At 39.6% G+C, this 20,843-nt stretch overlaps 3 protein-coding genes across 3 annotated transcripts in view; 2 read left to right on the plus strand and 1 right to left on the minus strand.

Annotated features, from left to right (window-relative positions):
• Positions 1-285: 285 nt before the first annotated feature.
• LOC121812757 lies at positions 286-1,918 on the plus strand (the record flags this gene model as incomplete). Its single annotated transcript, XM_042215674.1, is given in 3 exon segments — positions 286-597; positions 730-804; positions 1,158-1,918. Coding segments are annotated over 3 exon segments (536 nt in total), but the record flags the coding sequence as incomplete, so codon positions are not given.
• Positions 1,919-3,945: 2,027 nt separating this feature from the next.
• LOC102291229 lies at positions 3,946-14,463 on the plus strand. The gene is made up of 7 exons (XM_005950558.3): positions 3,946-4,147; positions 4,240-4,560; positions 7,431-7,434; positions 12,145-12,191; positions 13,173-13,247; positions 13,617-13,868; positions 14,006-14,463. The coding sequence occupies exons 1-7, from the start codon at positions 4,105-4,107 to the stop codon at positions 14,152-14,154; spliced, it is 891 nt and encodes a 296-aa protein (XP_005950620.2). The 5' UTR covers positions 3,946-4,104; the 3' UTR covers positions 14,155-14,463.
• Positions 14,464-17,106: 2,643 nt separating this feature from the next.
• Positions 17,107-20,843, minus strand: part of LOC121812755 (immunoglobulin lambda-1 light chain-like) — a 31,931-nt gene continuing 28,194 nt past the window's right edge. The window contains exons 4-6 of the mRNA XM_042215670.1: positions 20,389-20,455; positions 18,486-18,791; positions 17,107-18,378 (exon numbers count right to left, since the gene is read on the minus strand). Of these exons, the coding sequence (XP_042071604.1) occupies positions 18,218-18,378; positions 18,486-18,791; positions 20,389-20,455 (534 nt within the window). The 3' untranslated portion in view covers positions 17,107-18,217. The remainder of the gene's footprint in view (positions 18,379-18,485; positions 18,792-20,388; positions 20,456-20,843) is intronic.

Genomic DNA, 20,843 nt, shown 5'->3' on the forward strand with positions numbered 1-20,843 from the left:
GCTTATAAAACAATAAAAAGCAAACACATGACGAATTAAACTGAATTTAATTTGACTTTAAACATGCTGAGTGTTCCTCATGTGAGCCATGATGACATGAGGTGATGACTGTGTTTGATATGAAGCTGAATCCAGTGTATGTAGTGAACTTTGTGCTGATGAGTAGTTTAGTGATCAGAGTCCATGTAGTTTCCAGGATCAGACTGAATGCAGTGCAGTGCTGGAAGCTGCTGCTGACTGTGTGAATGTGTGTCTGTGCTGCTTGTTGCTGCTGTCAAACTTCAGATGAGCAGGTAGTGAAGCCCGTGGTGAGCGTGTACCCAGCAGCATCCAGAGCCCACCTGGAGGGGAACAGCTCCCTGCTGTGTGTGGCCTCAGCCATGTTTCCTCCTCTGGTCCAGTTCTCCTGGAAAAGACAGAAGAAGAACGGCGGAGAAGCGGAGGAGCTGCCCCCTGCTGAGGGAGAGCAGCTGGAGCTCAGAGAGGCGGGACGCACCATTGCCATCAGGATGCTTGATGGGAGCCATTCTGACACATATAAATACAGCTGCTGGGTGAAGCACGAGGGGGGCACAGTGGAGGCCCAAACACAACAAGGTAATGAAGGCTTGCTGACTGTGTTCAGCAGTGATTCAGCTTCATGTGGAGATGCTGTCAAAGAGAGCAGAGCAGCAGAGGACTGACATTTCTCACTGCAGCTCCAAACATTTGACTCCTTTTCTGTTTCAGAGCTTCCAGCTCCAGCAGCCTCCTGTCCTCCAGAGAGAGAGCCAGCAGACCTGCCAGCTCTGCAGCCAGCTGACTGTAAGATCACCTGCTGCCTCTCTGCATGGACAGCTCCAATGTCCAATGAGGGAGCTGGAACAAGTTTAGGCTCTTAAAGTTGCACTAATTGATCAAATCTTCATCCAACAAGCTCTGATAAAGCCACTGTACACTAGCTGCTCAGCACCAAACAGCAGACAGACCATAATATGTCAGAGATCAGTTTGTTAGCTGCTTGTGGAGTTCTTCTGCCCCCAAGTGGACACAAACACTACATCAATTCATCCACTTGAAGAAGAAGCTGTGACTGTTTCTATTTGGACTTTTTCTCCTTGATCTGAGAGGAATAACCCGACTGTCTGTCTGTCTCTTTGTGTCTGTCTGTCCTTCAGTGTCCTTCCAGTCTCAGTGCAGGGTGAAGCTGCTCTGCCTGCTGTACACAGTGCTGATAGTGAAGAGTCTGGTGTACTGCTGTGGACTCTCTCTGCTGATGATGCTCACAAACAAGGGAGCGTCCACCAACTGCACACATGCTGACTGACTGTTTCCTGCTCGCCTTTTCTCACCATCACATCTCATCAATTCATCTCATTCATCACTTTGATCACAAATGTTAGTTATGATGTGTTGTGCTTATTTTGCCTTTTTCTTCAACAGTTAGAAGATCATCTGAAATAAATACATCTTTACATGTATTGTTGCTCTGAGTTAGAATTCTTTTTGTACTTATTGTGACTTTTATTGTAGTAACAAAAACCATCAGGAATATTTTTATCACAAGTTTTTGTTTGATTTTCAAATGTCAAACAGTGTAGTTGTGTTTGTGTGAACAATAAAGATTTGAAGATGAAGAGTTTGATTCTACTTTCATTGTGTGATCAACAACAACCCGTGTGAGTGAAGCACAAACTGACTGTATCCAAACTTGCTCTCCTGCAGCAGACGGGCTGTGTGGGTTTCTGCTCTGCAGCCTCCACACCGTTAGCTGTGGCTTTTCACTTTAATAACACAATGACAGTTACAAGCATGAACTCTGCTTCAAGAATGATTCCAGGAAGGATCTGTGTTCTTCACCTGTGAGAGAAACAGCTCAAATCCTCAACTCACAGCTGACAAATGAACTTTAATGGACTCAAAGGAGAGACCATGAAGCCCCTGCAGTCTGCTCAGCTCCCATTTTATTACAGTTTGAAATGAAACACAAGATGAAGAAGAAATATGACATCATAGAGAATATGGAGCATTTCATTTTTAGTAGTTTATTTAATATTTTAAATTTCCTGAATATGGTGAACACCATTCTTATCATTTTTAACAATCACATATTTAGAGAAAAAGACGTTCATGATGAATAATACCTGTCAAGAAATTTATTCTAAGAGACACTTCTTCAGCTGAGAGTCAGAGAGTGGAGACACACACGCTGCAGATTTTACTTGCAAGGGCGGTCACAGAGCAAACACACCAGAGTGGGGGCCCTGTGAAGTGCGCGCTCTGTTCTTGCACTTGTCTTTACTTATACACAAGAAAAATGAAAACATTTGTTCAGTGGAATATTGATACGTGTGTGTGTGTGTGTGTGTGCGAGGTCAGAACTGCTTGTTCAGCTTATATTAGAGCCAATAAAAACACAATGTAGTGTGTTTATTTTTCTTAACACTGGCATTTAGTTGCAATTAACCATTAACTGAGTGGTGAATGATTTTTATAATGTCAATGATAATACTACAATACACACATTTTGTTATTTTAGATTTTCATTACTTGTAGTTAGTGGAATGCATTTGGATTGTTAATGTTTTCAGGTGAGTAATATATTTGTATAGCACTTTACTAGTCCCTAAGGACCCCAAAGCGCATTACACTACATTCACCCATTCACACACACATTCACACACTGGTGATGGCAGCTACATTGTAGCTACAGCTGCCCTGGGGCGCACTGACAGAGGCGAGGCTGCCGGACACTGGCGCCAGTGGGCCTTCTGACCACCACCAGCAGGCAAACATGGAGTTAGTATCTTGCCATGCAGCCAGGAGGCAGCCTGGGATCGAACCACCTTCTGATTAGTCGCTGACCTGCTCTGCCACCTGAGCTACAGCCACCCTATTAGAAAAACATAAGACTGTTAGATAGACTCATGAATAAAATTTCCTTTGAAAGAAATCTGATTGAGAAACTTTTTACTAAAACTAACCCTAACACAAGTAAGTTGTGACGCCAAGAGAGCAACGCAAAGTCACTGAATGTCTGGCCAAAAGAGCACAAAACACACAGCGACAGAAACACAAACAGAACAAACACCAGCACATCATTATTTTAGTAGTTCAGTCAAAAAGTTCTCAGACATGTCAGAGGAGTCTGTGCACACAAGTTTGATTCTTTCAAACTGTGGCCAATAAGTTCAAACACTAGTAAACTATGAACAATCAAATATCTTTGAGACATTTCCAAGCTGAAAAAAAACAACGAAAGTAGACTGATTCTTACTTAGTACAGTTCTACTCTCCCAGAGCACTCAAAGTGTTCATACAACACGATACATTCACATAAGCACTTTCATCTGTGTTTTAAGTGCTTACTAGCTAACATTTGCATTCCAATGGATGTATTGGAGAGCAACGTAGGGTTAGTGTCTTCCCCAGAGATGTGCAAAATAAAGACACTTCAAAATAATAATACAATTAACCGGTCAAAAGAAAAAAAGGAAATACAATAATAAAAACAGAAAAAATCTGAAGCTTTAACACTTTCAAGCCCAGCATATCGTATTTCATACATCTGTTTTTGTGAGTTTCTGAGACTTCCACATCATCAGTGTGGCTTTTTTTTTTTACCCTCAAAAAATGATAAATAGCATGACACATTTTTAAGGACTAAATTGCCAAAAAATAGCTAATGTAGCAAATTTGATACAAATTAAAACTCATATATATGCAGATTAAAATTTGATATATTTTATATATATTTTGTCTAAAGGTTCAACAAACACTCCATTAAAGATTTCAGGCAGTTATTTCATTGTTCAGGTTTTAAAGGGTTGAAAAAAAAAGAAAAGTGACTCTCTTACTGAGTTTAAAACCACCGAATAGCGAAACGTGTCCATATTAGGGCAGACTGCATGTAGTTTAACTGTAGAAGCAGGCAAACTCACAAAGGCGCAATAGCTTCCTTTAAACGTGTCTAATGTGCCCACTGCAGGGGCTGATGGGAGCTTTGAGGACCTGTTAGAAACCACGTGGCCCTCGTCTGATCTCACAGCTCGTCCTTGTTTGGCCTCAGCTGCATCAGAGCGCCACTTCTCCCCAGGTTCACCAGAGGAAACACCACTGCACAAAATGCTTTTCCTCCCAGCTGCTGCTCTGTGCTGTCTGTGTTCAGGTGAGTGTTTCCAGCCAATCAGGAGCCAACAAAGTCAACCTGTAACAAACACTGTCACACTAACCTTCATCTATCTGTCTGTGTCTCTACAGCACTGGTTACCATGGCAGCAGAACAGCTGATTCAGGAGGGTTTAACACTGACCAGGAGAGTTGAAGAAAATGTTTTCTTCAGCTGTGGAGGGACTGAACAGTGTAGCAGCTATGTGTTCTGGTACCAGAAGAAAGAAAATGAAACATTCAAAGCAATTCTGCGTATTAATAGGAGAGATGGTGCAGTTTCTTCAGATTTCGGTCATCCTCAGAAAGATGATTTCTCAGCAGTGAATAAACAGAATGGCTTTGTACGCTTGAAGATAGACAATGTTAAACTCGCTCATTCAGGCGCCTACTACTGTTCCTGTTACAAAGCAGGTTCCCACAGTGAGAAATGATCCCTGCAGCCTGAACAAAAACCAACAGATGAACAGATGTCAGACAGTGTCTGTGACAGGAAGAGAGCAGTAAACCACAGCCCAGCTTCACATGTTTCACCTCCATCTCAGAGTCACTTTTTTCTTTTTTACATTTAAAAGTTTAAAAGAAATCACAGAGAAAATTCTAGATATCACAAAGGTTTAGAAATTAATGAATTTAGGTTTGTAAGTTTTTGGACAATGCAGGATTGATTCTTTCTGGCTTCTATCCCATCGAAATCCATGGCATGTTTTTATTGAAAGGGAACAAAGTAATTAAGCAATAAACAATTAACCAATGTCCCTGGTACCAGAGACAAAGGGGAGAACATCTGGTTTACCGGGATGTAATACCAGATCTCTTATTTAAATATAGACACGTGTGGTTCCACAAAATGTCAGAATCTCAGCTAAGAGCTCACAAAACTATTTCAGCAACAGCTGAAACAGCTGTTTGTTGTTGTAGCTGATTAAAGAGCAGGTAAACTGATTCCGTAAAAACATATAAAAACAAAGTGCGGATTCCCCCATTAACCAGGCAGAAAACACACAGACATGCCGACAGGTGCCTAAAGCCAACGTCGCACAGATCCCAAAACTTTAGGTTTCGTTATTCTCCCACCAAAATTCACTGAACCAGCAGCAGAACATTATAGAACTGTGCTTCACATTTGAAAAACATTGTAAAGAATTCCCACTTACTTTTGCTGTCTTGCTTCCATCACAATAAAATTCCACTTCCTGCACAGCTCTATTTCTGTGTGCTTGTCTCGTGTGTTTTTTTCCCTGGAACACTCTCTCACAGTCTGTTCTCTAAAACCTAAAAGAGGAATTATGGATTTGATCAACTGGTCTCTTAATGCAATTGACACCCCTTCTCAACGAGAAGTCTTGGCTTGGGGGAGCCTGACTGCTGAAGATATCTACCTATTCGGAACCATGATAACAGGGTTCTTGCTGATCGGAGCGGGCTTGGCCCTGACTTATCGAAGAATTAAGGAAGCGGAACTGGCTGTTCAAACCCCCACAAGGCTGCCCGCTGGGATTGGAACGATGGGATGAGGCGTGAGTTTCTAAAAATGGGCTCATTGAGTGCAGCACGGAGAAGATCTTGGAGAACTCACGGCTGCCGTGAACACTCAGAACAAGACCTCTGAGTGAAAAACTGGATTACATCTGGAGGGGCTAGCTCGAACAACACCTTTGAGCGCAAATTCGATCACATCTTGGAGCAGCTCACTGCGGTCGTGAGTTCTCAGAATCGTCTCTTTGAGCAAAAAGAACGACAACATCACGAAACGTAAGTTTGGATAACATCATAGAAAGCTCACGGCTCTCCAACGGGAGATTGAGAGACCAGTGTTGGACTGTTAGAACAGCTTTGAAATTCATATGAGTTGTTCGCACTAAAGTAAAAACCACCATCACTTCATGCGGAGACCCCTTCGGCGCCAGCTGTGGTCTCAAGGCTGGAGCTGAACAAAACACCCTGATAACGACTGTGTTTAGTCTGTTCCTTCCCATACCATGCAAGGCCACCTGGGTTGGCTGGAAGACTGTTTACTTAGCCTGGCGGGGCGAAGGACACTGTCTCAGCTGAACTCTGGACACACACACACACACATACACTGATATGCACACACTCATCCCCCCTCCCTTTCCAAAGCCTTCGATGCGCCTACCGGGGAAGATGGCAGTCGACTGGACCAGCGCAGACATGCTGCAGGACCGGATGCGCTGTCTACACCGGCTCTCTCTCACCCTTTACCCGCCCCTGTTGCTTGTCTTGTGTTTCTATGGTGTATTGATAGTCATGTGCTTTTTGTGCTGAGGTGTTTTTTCTGTTATCAAACTGTTCTCCCACTAGGAGCTCAGTCTGAGTGGAGTTTTTTTTCTCCTCCTCTTACCTCATGTTATGTATTTTCGTTGTTTTTTTCCTATCAGCCTACCTTTCTGACATGTCTCCCCAATGTGATGTTTGTGTAAAGTTGGTCAGAAGGTTCCTTTGTAAGTGCGCATGCGCCATTAGCGTGCTGCCTGCTGTAACCCTAATTTCCCTCGGGATTAATAAAGTATTCTGATCCTGATTCTGATTCTGATTTGAGACCCGAGAAACTATCCCCATCGCCTGATTTAGGCTGGGAGAGTAAATTGGCCAGAGGAAATCTGGTTGCAGCAGGAAGTAATCCAAGCAGAGTGTCATGGTCCTGAGTCTGACAACTCAGTGTTTTGTGTTTCCTTGTATTATTCTATGTTCTTGTTCATTCTGGTTATGTGTTTTGTTAAGGTTTGCCATTTGTTAGGTTTCTGTTCTGCCTGCTCCCACTTCTGTGTTCCCTCTGTCTGTCCATGGTGTCACACTGTCTGCTTGTGAATCTGAGTGAGTTTCCTGTTTTATTCTTAAGGTTTCTGTCTCATGTGAGTGTTCTCAGCTTTATGCCGGCGTCAGCCTTGATTTCCCCTCCTGTCTCCCGTCCCATGATTACTCCTGTGAGTATTTAAGACCGGTGTGTTCTCCTGCCTGTTGCTGGTTCGTCTGCGTTATCTCTGTTTTGGTAGTTCTTGGGTTTATAATAGCAGCAACATTTTTTGCACTGTTTTGCTACAGATCTCACACTCTGATAGCTTTCGGCTGCTGTACATGACTGGACGGTCAATCCCTCTTACTAGCTGAGAGAAAATGCTCCCCAGCCCTCTGCTCAAAGCACCAATCTACAGAACAAAAGGGAGGGGAAAGTTGGGAGGGGCGAGGAGGGTTTCCCCACAGAGAGCCTGTTTCACATGGTCAAATGCGACCCAACACTGAACTGGGGAACCCTTTCTGGTGAGGTCGGTTAAGGTACTGGTCAGATGAGAGATGATGAGATGAGATGGCCTTTATTTGTCAGTTGCAGGTCTTTTGCCCACAACTGAGATGACAGACCTTGCCGACCGTACATACAATACACAAACATCACATTGGGGAGACAGGTCAGGCTAGGTAGCGAGGAAAAAAAAAAAAACAACGAAATGTGTAACACAGAAGGATAATACAGGAATGCACAGATATCAACACACCATAGCACAATAAACACAGACAGCAACATGGGAAAGAGTTCCAGTGTGTACATCTGGAACTGTGTGTAGTTTAACTGTCAGGTCCAGAACGTATTGAATGTGTATGTGTCCAGAGTTCAGCTGAGACAGTGTCCTTCGCCCTGCCAGGCCAAGTAAACAGTCTTCCAGCCAACCCAGGTGGCCTTGCATGGAATGGGAAGGAACAGATTCAACACAGTCGTTATCAGGGAGTTTTTGTTCAGCTCCAGCCTTGAGACCACAGTTGGTGCCAAAGGGTCTCTGCATGAAGTGATGGTGGTTTTTACTTTAGTGCGAACAGCTCATATGAATTTCAAAGCAGTTCTACAGTCCAACACTGGTCTCTCAAAGTTCAGAATGAACCTACAATAATAAGCATCCAGCCCCAAGAACCACCTCATCTCTTTTTTGCTCTTGGGACAATGGACAGGACGATGACCATTTCTGCAGCTGTCTTCTCCATTTGAGGGCCCACCTGCCCACCTCCCAAGCGGTGCCCCAGATATTGCACCTTCCTCTGTCTGACCGCAAACTTCTTTGGGTTGGCCATGAGCACCGCCTGCCTCAGAGATTCCAGCACTGTAGGTTCTGCACACAGTCTGACCAGGTGTCACTGTGTATCATCGTGGCTCAAGAGTTGGGTGTTCGCCTTGTAATCGGAAGGTTGACGGTTCGAGCCCCGGTTCGGACAGTCTCGGTCGTTGTGTCCTTGGACAAGACACTTCACCTACCGCCTACTGTCTCTGTATTTATATATATATATATATGTGTGTGTGTGTATATATATATAATATTCTGTAACTCTGTAACTTCTGTCGGTGCTGTGCTTTTTTGGAAATCGAATTTCCCAGAGGAACCCACCCGAGGGATTAATAAAGTTCTATCTAATCTAATCTAATCTACTGGTGTTGGTCAGAAGGGCCAATGGCGCGATATGGCAGCCTCACTTCTGTCAGTCTGCCCCAGGGCACCTGTGGCTACAACTGTAGCCTCCACCAGTGTGTGGATGACTGGGTGTGTAAAGTGCTTTGGGGTCCCTGGGGCTATACAAATACAGGCCATTTACCATGATGACATCAGGTAGGTGGCAATACATGCATTGTGCGGATGCAGCACCGGTGCATGAGGTGCTGTATAGGCAGCTGCTGTTGTACAGCTGCTGGTGATGTCACTAGACCTGGAGAAAGTTCTTCTGTGATGCCCTATATAGTGTGTGTAGTTTAACTGTCAGGTCCAGAATGTACTGAATCTAATTTTTACTCAGGCTTAGACATTCCTTCCAGTTTTTCTTTAAGTAGGTACCGCAGTTTCTTGCTAAACAGCAGCTCAAAGGGAGAGACCACAGGCACCTCTTTGGTTAGACCCAGTGATCTGGGTCTGGTTTATCCTTGTGAAAGAATTTAAAAATTATAGACTTATTCAGGAGCTCGACCAGCCTGTTACTCTGGGGGTGGTACACGCTAGTCCTACATACTTGTTGAGCTAGTTAATAGGTATGCCCTCGTTGTCATCTGTTGTGATTTTATTTTGAAAGGATGCTTCCTGTTATGCTGCAGAGTGCACGCGAGAGTTCAATAATAAAAACTAAGTGTTGTTCCGGTGAAAAGCCGATGCCCTACGTGTGATTATTCCTCCGTCTAGACAATATAAGTATCTTCAATATTCATGCAGATTCTGCTGGAAGACCCGTCTCTGCTAACAATACTTATTGCCCAGTAGTTTCTACAGTTCTTTTAGTGTGCAAGACATGAATTAGGTAACCTTGTCAGTCAATATCTCTCTCTCGGGATGCCAACCACACCTCTTGATGCATGCTAAGAAAACCAAAGAGGTCATTGTAGACTTCAGGAGGCACAGCACTGTCTTAGCCCCCCTAAACTTCAGTGGGGAGTGTGTGGAGAGGGTCCACACCTTCTGGTTCCTTGGTGTCCTCATCTCCGCTGACATCTCCTGGACAGACAATGTCTCAGCGGTCATCAAGAAGGCCCAGAACAGTGACAACATTTTCTCATGATAAGTCTTTCTGATTTAGCAAAACCGGATAATTTCCTGCTCTATAAAATCAAAGTTAACATGCTCAGTTCAGATGGCAATGAAAAATCAATGATTTGCAAAACTAATAAACGCATATTTTATTCACAACAGAACATCCAAAACATATCTAAGATGTTTTATTCAGTTGTGTTGTTGACCTTTTGCCAGTTAATTTCATTAATTGCAAAATATTCCTCCACATTTTTTAACCACTTTCTTTTCCCTCTTTTGTGCCTTTTCCCAGTTTTTTTAACACATGTTGCTGCCATAAAATTCCAAGTAGGTCAGTATTTGTCATGAAATGGTACATTTTCTCAATGTAAATAGTGATGTGCGATACCACTGATTTCCGTTCCGATCCAATACCAAGTAATATTCAGGGTGGTATCGACGATACTGATCCGATACCAATTCTTTGTACAAAACCTTATTTTATTTATTGTATCTCAAATTATAGCATCATAATGATTACAGGACATCAGATTACTTGTTCTTATCACTTAATAATGCAGAGTTCATCATATAGAAATAAAAAACCTGAAGTTGTGGCTATTTGAACACGCTGCCTGCCTGCAGCACTAAAGGACTCCGTGAGAGACATCTGTCTCGCCCTAGCAGCACCTGTCCCTGTCCTTCTCTTCAGTTCGCCTCAACATACGCTCGTCATATCCTGTGATATGATTTACTCTGAGGTGTTTGACGAGGTTAATGATGTTGCCACAACCATACATGCCAACCCTGCTGATTTTTCCGGGAGAATCCCGAAAATCTCCCGGAGCCACCATTCTCCCGAATTTCTCCCGATTTTCCACCCGGGCAACAAAATTGAAAAACCATATCACAGAATTCATAGCGCGGCCCAGCCAATTCCAGTTTCCAACAACAGCGGCAGCGACTTAGTTTTAATATTACTCTTATTTCTCTTTCTGGGTCACAAAAAAACCTTTAACATATTTTCAGGTGAGAACGTAGCTGTGTAAACTTCAAATATCTGAGCCGACCGACGCATCGTCTTCAAACCCCCGCGGTCTTTCACTACTCGGGTTAAACATGATGTATAAGTCACTCTGATAACTTAAAAATGTTATTGTTGGGCTTTTTTAGTGTTTTATTTGTTCGTGAGTAAATCGGTTTGGCTGAGATTAAAGTTATTAGATTAGATTAAATAAAATCTAACTTTATTAATCCCTCGGGAGGGTTCCTCCGGGGTTTTCACACAGCTGAATAAACGTCAAACAGAAAACTAATTAAACAAAGTGTGAGACGGTCGAGAGTTTACGTCAGCGCCCGGTTATATTTTAGATAGCAAGGAGCAGATGGCAGAGTTTCACTCCACCGAGGGAGCTCGTGACGTACTACCCATCTTTCTTTAGACCGCAAAGGCCGGGTCCTCAGGTGGATGCAGCCTCTGAATTTGGACACCCCCGCTGTTTCCGGGTCGGCCAATAATAACGGTGACATTTAACGCATTGGATGACTGACAGCAAAAGTAAATTATGCCTCTGTGTTTATCAATCATAACCTACTTATTATGATTTCCCTTTTTCAAAATTGTGCATGGTGATGGGCCGGAGACTTCTACACTCTTATTTTCCACATTCCTGCAGCCAGTCTCACACACAGAGACTAATCTCCTAAGGTCAAAGGTGAATCATACCAACACAAACAAATCCAGACATTACAATCATTTTCATTACTTAAAGTACCTTTATCATTGATATTATTGATTAGAATTATACTTTACTATATTTTGGCATTCTGACATATTTTGGCATTTGGACAAAACCAAACACAGCACATCAGCACAAACACCTCATACCAGTTTGAAAGGATGGTGGTGGATGGGTGATGATTTGAGGTTGTTTTGCAGATATAGGACCTGAGCACCTTGCTGTCACTGAGTTAACAATGAACTCCTCAGTATAAAAGTATCCTAGAGGCAGATGTGAGACCATCAGTCCAACAGCTAAAGCTTGGCCCAAACTGGGTCATGCAACGTTACAATCTTCCTTCAATCATCTACATTATGTTAGTTCAGTACATCACCCCTTGTTGATTGTTTGCCGTGTCTCTTCCTGTGGGTCAGTCCTCCCGCTCCTGTAGTACAAGTTGAGTTTGATATTAGACTTTTATTAGAACAGTCAATTTCAATCTAAGATTTTAAAGCATAAAGGCTCCAACAGCAATGCAGATGTTAGTATAACTGAAATTATCATCTAGTTATTTGCTTTCATTATTATTTTGCTGCTAGCGTTGCTTAAAAAAAGGAGTCGTGTTTTTAAATATATATATGTTTCAGTCATGTTGATATGAATGTTAAGCAGCTGAAATCATGGAGCTGAGAGATGATCCTGTTTAATCTTTTGAACACATTCACCTCAGATGACACTTTCAGCAGCAGACAGGTTTTTGTAGCAGTCTGTCTCACTGTGAGAAACAGCTACTACATCTTTGGCTCTGGAACTAAACTGTCTGTAACAGGTAAGAACAAACATTTCTTTTCCTTCAGTTGTTTTATTGTAGAAGCTGAAAATGTGTTTAAAGTCAGTTTCTGCTGCTTCAGGCTTTACATGTTAGTTTTCCATCATTAGTAGAGAATTCATCTGCAGCCATTGTTACATAAGAAAAGCTCAATCTCTGAAAACATGTTGAAATCTCACTGAACAACTAAAGTTATTCTTTATTTCTGCAAATATTAGTGATGTTACAAATATTTAGGATTTGATCCTCTCAGTGATTCTGCACCATAAAGATTTTTTAAGAATTTATTGAAGCAATTTTAATAAATATGAAAACTGAAAGCAAAATTATATTAAACACAACTTTTACATAATTGTTTTTAACTTAAGACATATCATTACAAATTCTAACACGCAAATCGTAATGCTCATTTTCATTTTAAACATATATGGCATAGGTGTTTGTTAGAATAACTGTTGCTTACAAGTTTATAAAAAATGTAAAACAAAATCCAGACACAAAAAAGTTTATTTACACTGCTGAGTTTTGTTTTTTTGTTTTTGTTCTTTACAATGATCTGTTCTCCTAACAACATGACTTCATAAATATTATTTTTCTACTCCCTCGGAGTACTCAAAGCGCTCTATACAACATGCCGCATTCACCCATTCTCACAAGCCCTTTATCTATACTTACTTAGTGCTTTCTAACTACAATCACACACATTCACACTCCGATGGATGCATCGGAGAGCAACTCGGGGTTAGTATCTTGCCCAAGGATACTCTGCATGCAAACTGGAGGATCGAACCACCAACCTTCCACTCAGTGGGTGACCTGCTCTACCTCCTGAGCTACAGCCACCCCACCATATATTAAAAGAATGAAGCTCCAGGCTGGTAATGGACAAGGAGAAGTGTGGTGTATGTTATGAAAAGGCTGTGAGCCCACACCTACAGCCAGTTTAGAAGTCAGTCTAACATACTTGTCTTTTGAATGTAGAAGGAAACCTGAGTGGACAGAAAAGGACGACACAAGCACCAAGTATACATGTGACCACACAGCAACCACCATCAGGTTTGAACCCAGAACTTTCTTACTTCATGTGCTAACCACCACACCAAAATATCACCCTTCATCTTTTCAATTTTACTCAAATTTAATAACAGGAAAAAATGGTCCAAACTGACATTTTATTTAACATTTCAAAAGTATTTTGTTTTCCACATGTGAGCCATGATGACATGAGGTGATGACTGTGTTTGATATGAAGCTGAATCCAGTGTATGTAGTGAACTTTGTGCTGATGAGTAGTTTAGTGATCAGAGTCCATGTAGTTTCCAGGATCAGACTGAATGCAGTGCAGTGCTGGAAGCTGCTGCTGACTGTGTGAATGTGTGTCTGTGCTGCTTGTTGCTGCTTCAAACTTCTATTTCTACCCAACAGGACCCAGAGTCCACGTGGACGGGAACAGCTCCCTGCTGTGTGTGCCCCCAGGCATCTTTCCTTTTCTGGTCCAGCTGTCATGTAGAAACCAGACAAGGAACGGCCGACTGAAGCAGCTGCCCCCTGCTGACGGAGAGCAGTCAGAGCTCAGAGAGTCGAGGCCCTACTCTCCCATCTTAATGACCCATGAAAGCAGCACCTATGAATGTGACTGCTACATAAAGCACAGGGGGAAGCTCCAAACACAACAAGGTAATGAAGGCTTGCTGACTGTGTTCAGCAGTGATTCAGCTTCATGTGGAGATGCTGTCAAAGAGAGCAGAGCAGCAGAGGACTGACATTTCTCACTGCAGCTCCAAACATTTATTTTTTTGTTCTTTTCATTGCAGATTATGTGCCATCTATGTTCGAGGTGAAGTCGATCTACATGCTGTACACAGTGCTGATAGTGAAGAGTCTGGTGTACTGCTGTGGACTCTCTCTGCTGATGATGCTCACAAACAAGGGAGCGTCCACCAACTGCACACATGCTGACTGACTGTTTCCTGCTCGCCTTTTCTCACCATCACATCTCATCAATTCATCTCATTCATCACTTTGATCAGTGTTGTGTTTATGATGTAGTTCATTCCGCTTCTATTCTGCTTTTATATTGCATTTTTACGCACACTGTATTCTAAAGTAGTATATATATGGACAGTTACGGATCAAATGGAAATTCCTATAATAAACTGATCACTGATCAAAATAAATGTGATTGTTATTGTCTAGTTATTTTGATTTTTAATTTGGTCATGTATCCTAAAACAAAAAAATAAAGCTTCATATTTTATCATTGTTATAGTTACATTATTGTCCAGAGTGAGTTTTTTCATGCATTCAAAAAACTTGTTAACACTTGTTTGTCACATTTACATCTTTAGTTTTAAATTATATCCATTTCCAAACAGAACTCCTGCATCAGAAGAAGACAAAAGTCAAATGAATGATCCAAATGTACTAAAACATGTAAAAGATTTAAACACAAATTTTAACCTCAATCATCTGAACTGTGACTGAATAGGTTTTTACATTCTGTGGATGAAACGTTGGTCAACAGCGACACCTGGAGTTGTTTTGTATGTCAGAGAACACCAGACCTGTGCTTCATTAATACTTAGTGATACTTTTTTCAGTGATACTTTTTTCAAAATACAATTTTGAAAATATTTTAAAACAATAATGAAATAATTATGATCACAACACCTCACACTCAACATTTACTTTTGTTTTTTGTTTGGTATATATTAAAATGCTTGACATAACTGGCAGATGTGAAATGTAAACATGAGGTCAGAGGTCAAATGTGACATGACATTTGGATGCAGGCCACATGTGAGGTCCAGAATCCTCGTATTACTTGCTAAATGTTGCCAATACACACAAAGGCAGCAGCATTTTAAGCATTAATCCTAGAGCTGAAAGACATTTTATGAAAGTTTGACATTATTTGACCTTGAAGAAGAGCTCAGAGGAATAAAATAATGTGAAATTCAGGATCTCCATATATATATATATATTCTCTATATGCTGTCAGCGCAAAAAATGACATTAAGAGACATAGTTTTAAATAACTTTACATACCATTATCATAACTTTGACCTTCAGATCGATCTATTGACTTTGAAGGTCAGAGGTCAAATATGATATTTTAAACCTTTACACTTTACTTTCTCTAAGCTGACACGGCACTTGTGTTTCTTGTAGGTTATGAGGCTTTATGTAAATATTTTTATTTTTTTATTTATGTATTTTATAAATCATTAAGCTGACCTTGAACATGACTTTACTCTACAAAGCTGAAAAATAAGTTTTAATTGTTAATTAATTGTTAAGCTTTTTTGTTTAGGGACAGAATGACACACACACACACGCACACACACACACACACACACACACACACACACACACGAGTGCTACCAAAAACACACTGTCCTTATTACATAATAACACTAATAATAATAATAATGATAATAATAATAATAATAACAATAATAATAATAATAACAATAATAATAATAATAACAATAATAATAATAATAGTAATAATAATAATAATAATAATAACACTAATAATAATAACAATAATAATAACAATAATAATAATAATAATATAAAGGATTTCCTGTATCTGTCTGCATGTGTCATATTAACGACACTTCATGTTAGAAGAAGTAAATATGTTTCAGTAAATAAGGTGCAAAAGATGTTTTTAAATATTTATGAACGGAAACAAAGAGACTGTTGGTGAATGCGCACAAATGTTTTCTTCAGCTCGAAGAAGTCTTTGTTTTTCTAAGAATGAGGCAACAACGGGACTTTTGTGATTCTGTATCGGGGGTTTCATGTTCTGTTGATCTGATAACAGGAACAGATGTACAGGAGGCCTTTTTGTAAACCCTCCCATATGAAGGTAATAACACAAAAATGTATTAATTAATTAAATTAAATAAACAAGAACACAAACGACTGCACTAGTTTAAAAAACAAAGGTTGGACAAATGTGATATCGTGCATAAATTGTGACATGTGTTGATTGTTATACGCAGCTGTATATGTGCACAGTGGTTATTATTATGTAAGGTTTTCTTTAATGTGTCACTTTCTTTCATTGTAAATGGTCACCAACGAACTCTTGAGGGGTTTTTCACCTCTTCTTTTATTTCATCACAGTTGTTTTGAACTCATCTGTGAGTTGTTTCTCTCACTGATTAAAAACACTGATCATTGCAGACGCAGCTGAAATCAGACCGAGTTCCTGGAATCGTTCTTTAACCAGTGCGTGTAACTGTCAACATATCATTAAAGTGAAAAACCGCAGCTAACGGTGTGGCGGCTGCAGCGCCGAAACCCACGCAGCCCATCTGCTGCACGAGGAAGGAAGTGCTGATGCACTGAGAACAGATTCACATGCAAGAGCTCTTTTTTCCACTGAGCCCCCTCCACCCACTCAGTTACACTCACACAAACAATATTAATGACCCACTTTCAGTTGTTTTTGACCAAGTGATACGAAACCAACAAACCCGCCGTACATACTAGATGGCTATGATCTGAATATAGTCGAATACTGAGAATATGAATTACCTAGAAGTTAAATTATCATGAAATAAATGAAGATATCTGTCATATTTATGGTTTGTTGACTCAGGATGTGTTGTGCTCGGTCATGACTTCTCCCTCCAGCAGCCTTTTGTCTCGAGACCACTGCTGTGAAACGGCCTTGCATAAATAAACTTGAATTATTTGAACAGTTCAGATTAAGTCTGTAAAATCTGTTTATAAATTCATGCTTGAAGATTTATTATTTGTTATTTGAACCAGATCACAGATTTGGACGGTATATTTTCTGTATAATATTTTCACTACTTGAAAGTCTGTTTATTTCTTAACTTAAAATTGTAAATTTAAATTTTAGAGGAAAAATTAAAAATGTTTTTCTGGTTAGTCTAAATAAGTCCAATTCTGGCCCCCGGGCCTCATGTTTGCCACCCTTGGTCTAAAGGTTAATCTAATTGAAAAGACTCGGTAACTTTCTTAAAAAAAACTTAAGTGAGTTCTCAATTTGCTTTTGTTTTACAGTAAATAAAATATTTTTGTACTTAAAGAACTGATTTTGTTAGATGTGGGTTAATAATTTTCTGTTCACTGTTACTGATGCTTTAAATGTTGTAATGTTTCTGCCACATTAAAGCGAACTCAGAGAAACTGCATAGGAATCAAAAATAAACCATATATGAAAAACTTTATTAACAAGTATTACAGACTCAATTTTTTTGAGCTTCCTGTTTATTTTTGGCCATTTTATTTCTCTATGAATCAGTTATTATATTCGGTTAAGTCAAAAATATCAAAATCTGATTCTAAAGAAATATTTTACTGGTGTTTACAACAAACTATAAAGCTTTTCATAGATTTTTCATAGGGAATTACTCCACAATAATTATTTTTGTAAGCTTACTTTGCTACAGAAGACATAAAAAATGAAAAACGATATTTCAAATAATTTTTTCTTGAAGAAAGTCTCGTGCAGAAATAGATTTATTAAAATTTGACACTATAAAAGAATAATTCAAACAGACAGAAGTAAATCTGTAACAGCTGAAAGCTGAAAATAATAAAAAAGAAGATGTTTTCTCTTACAGTAACAAAAAAGTATTATTAATAAAACAATATTTAAAATATGAACGACATAAAATTACTAAAAGCTGCTTTTGTACGAATGTGTTTTCCTTGGCACAGTCTGTTGCTGTCTATAAAACACAACAAGCTGTTGAACTCCAAACACAAGCAAAGTATTTTTGTTTTTAAAAATTAATAACAGCTTCTGTTTCATGTGTGCGATAGATGACAGGAAGTTTTCTCATGAGGACAACTGTGTACAAAACTCTAATTATCTACAATAAATCACATTCATTGTGAAGGAATATGTCACGCAAATGCAAAGTATTGCTGACAGTGAACATTTCAAGTTTGTCAGTAGCATAAATTCATCATGTTTAATTTAGCGGAAGTTTAATTTTAATGTGATTGAGAGATAAAAGCTGTATAAAGACAGTCAGTTAGCAGGTGTGCTGTTGGTTCTTTCTCGTGATCCCGAGCAGAGAGAGTCCACAGAAGTACGCCAGACTCTTCGCTATCAGCACTGTGTACATCAGACACAGCAGCCTCTCTTTAAACCAGCGTGGGGGAGGCGGTGGGGGAGGAGAAGGTCCTCTAATCTCTGTAAAAGAAAAGGAAAGAATTAACAAAGTCATGTCAGTGACCTTCTCCTCTGCTCTCTGAATATTCTCTGAATGTTGAATCACTCAGTCATGAAGTGTTAGTTACCTATTTTGTTTTGGCCGGTCACTTTGCCTTTCTCATGGTTGACTTCACAGAGGTATTTATATGAGTAGATATCACCCTGATCGAGCACCGTGATGGAAGTGATGCGTCCTGGCTCTTGGATTTCCAGCTGCTCCACCTCAGCAGGAGGCAGATCCTCCAGCCGGCCGTTCTTCTCTCTTTTCCAGGAGAACTGGACCAGAGGAGGAATCATTCCTGAGGCCTGACACACCAGCGCGCTCCTCCCCCCGAGGCTGGTACTGTTTGCTGCTTTGTAAGCGGTCACCTCCGGCTTCACTGTCGGCTTATCTAAAGTTTAACAGCAACAAGCAGCACAGACACACATTCACACCGTCAGCATGGACCATAATCATAATCACTCATATACACATACACAGTATGTTCACCCACTTATGTACTGCACATATGTTCCATGATTTATCACAAATCTTCTGCAGTTTTATATGTGCATCTTAATAACAGAATTTATTTTTATCTATATACAGAAAATTTAAATTATGTCATTCATAATCATTATTATCCAAACTTCCCTGTGAATAAATGGAAATATACAGATTATGTTGGTATAATAGCTACAGTGAAATATTACTATGAATTATGGCTAAAGAATCCACAATACTAAGTATATGATAAATGCATTACTAGTCTACAATGACATAAAGATACATATTAGTTTATATGTGTATCCTGGGAAATCACTGGCCTGTTTTTTCCAGATTAGACTAGTTTGTGGTTTTATCTGAATCCCCTGCAGGTGAGGTCATGAAGTCTTGTCGTCAAAGATAAAGGAAACGTCTCTTAAATCCAAGACAATGTTTGACTTGCTCTGCTGCACCTTTAGAAGTGCAAAGTAATTTCTGCTCATGTGTATGTTTTCCTGCTCACCGGCTCACTATTAATTCTTTTTATTTTTTTTATCTACTTTTTTAAAACAACCGTTCAGCAAACCAGCTGTCTCTGCTGTCTTTGAATATATTTGCTTCATGTTTGTCATAGTTGCACAATCACTAATCAAATATATTCAAAGATAACTTCCTCTCATTCTAAATAGCAAATTTCACATTTGTGCTGTTTTGATGAAAAATCATTGAAACAATACACAACAACTACCAAGAGATATTTTCTAGCACTTAACTCACTTTAACTGTTAAGTCTAATATTTAGTAATAAATCATTTAAACCTTCTCTAATGAAGGCTGAGGTACGGCACCGGCAGCAGGCTCTTCCTAATTGTCGCATCCTTCATACAGTTGTTTTATTTGGTCATGTTAAACATATAAAATTGAAGAAATATATTAACACCATGAACCAAAATGTAATTATATGTATGTGTGGAATATTTTTGTGCCACATCATTTTACAGATGTTACTACACCACCTTCTAATCACAGGATTCTTCACAGTTTGATTATTTTTTAAACAAGCTGCTTAAATGTGGCTCATCGTTCCATCAGCAAAACCTTTAAATGCAAAGTGATAAAAAATAGAAACATTTTTAAAAGCCCATTTGTATTTTGCGGTGCATAACCTTCAAGTTAGATGTAACAATTCAACTGCTCAATAATATATAGATAAATATATAGCAGAGTCTTACGTCTCATTAGAGCGGAGCTGTTTGAGACCAGAGAACAAGTTACTAAATTATTTCTTACACTTCTTTAAATGTCTGCAGGGTTTTAAGATGGAAAGCACACTACATAAAAAAGCTTAAATACATTTCCGACAGCTTTTAGATTGTAGTTTTAAAGTTAGACTAAGTGCACTGCTGTTTTAAAACTATTTTACAAACATTTAAAACATTTAAAGGCACAGAATATAAACTTTTAAGTAAAAAAACAAACAAAAACAGTAAAATCAAGTAGGTGAAGTACATTTTAAGCCTTACCTGTTACATAGAGCTTTGTTCCAGAGCCAAAGATGAGATAGCTGTTGGACTGCTCATCGGATCCTCCCACACTGAAACATACTGATACAAAAACCTTTCTGCCGTTGAGTTTGTCAGCTGAGGTGAATGAGCGTAAAGTATCATATTTCACTTCCAGGAAAAGTCACATGGAGTTTATCATTTTGGCTGCTAACTGCCTTGAAACTGTGCTTCTCTTGGATAAACTACAAGTAACTTTTTATATTTTGTTTTTATTTACCTTTTTCTGAACCATAAAAGTTTTCTTTTAAAAAAAATTACAGATTAGTGGGTTATTATTATTTATCATCACCAATTTCCTCAAATCCAGAAAAATAATAATATGGATGATCTCTGGGATTTCATATAAAGGAGAATCACTGTGTGTGTGTGTGTGTGTGTGTGTGTGTGTGTGTGTGTGTGTGTGTGTGTGTGTG

Source organism: Haplochromis burtoni, unplaced genomic scaffold, assembly GCF_018398535.1.
Source record: "Haplochromis burtoni strain Fernald_Lab_line unplaced genomic scaffold, NCSU_Asbu1 Contig_787, whole genome shotgun sequence".
Lineage (NCBI taxonomy): Eukaryota > Metazoa > Chordata > Actinopteri > Cichliformes > Cichlidae > Haplochromis > Haplochromis burtoni.

Coding starts and splice junctions, on each gene's coding strand:
- LOC102291229 (XM_005950558.3), top strand. CDS start 4,105: ATGCTTTTCCTCCCAGCTGCTGCTCTGTGCTGTCTGTGTTCAG. Junction 4,148..4,239: donor TCTGTGCTGTCTGTGTTCAG/GTGAGTGTTTCC, acceptor GTGTCTCTACAG/CACTGGTTACCATGGCAGCA. Junction 13,248..13,616: donor CACACAGCAACCACCATCAG/GTTTGAACCCAG, acceptor TCTACCCAACAG/GACCCAGAGTCCACGTGGAC.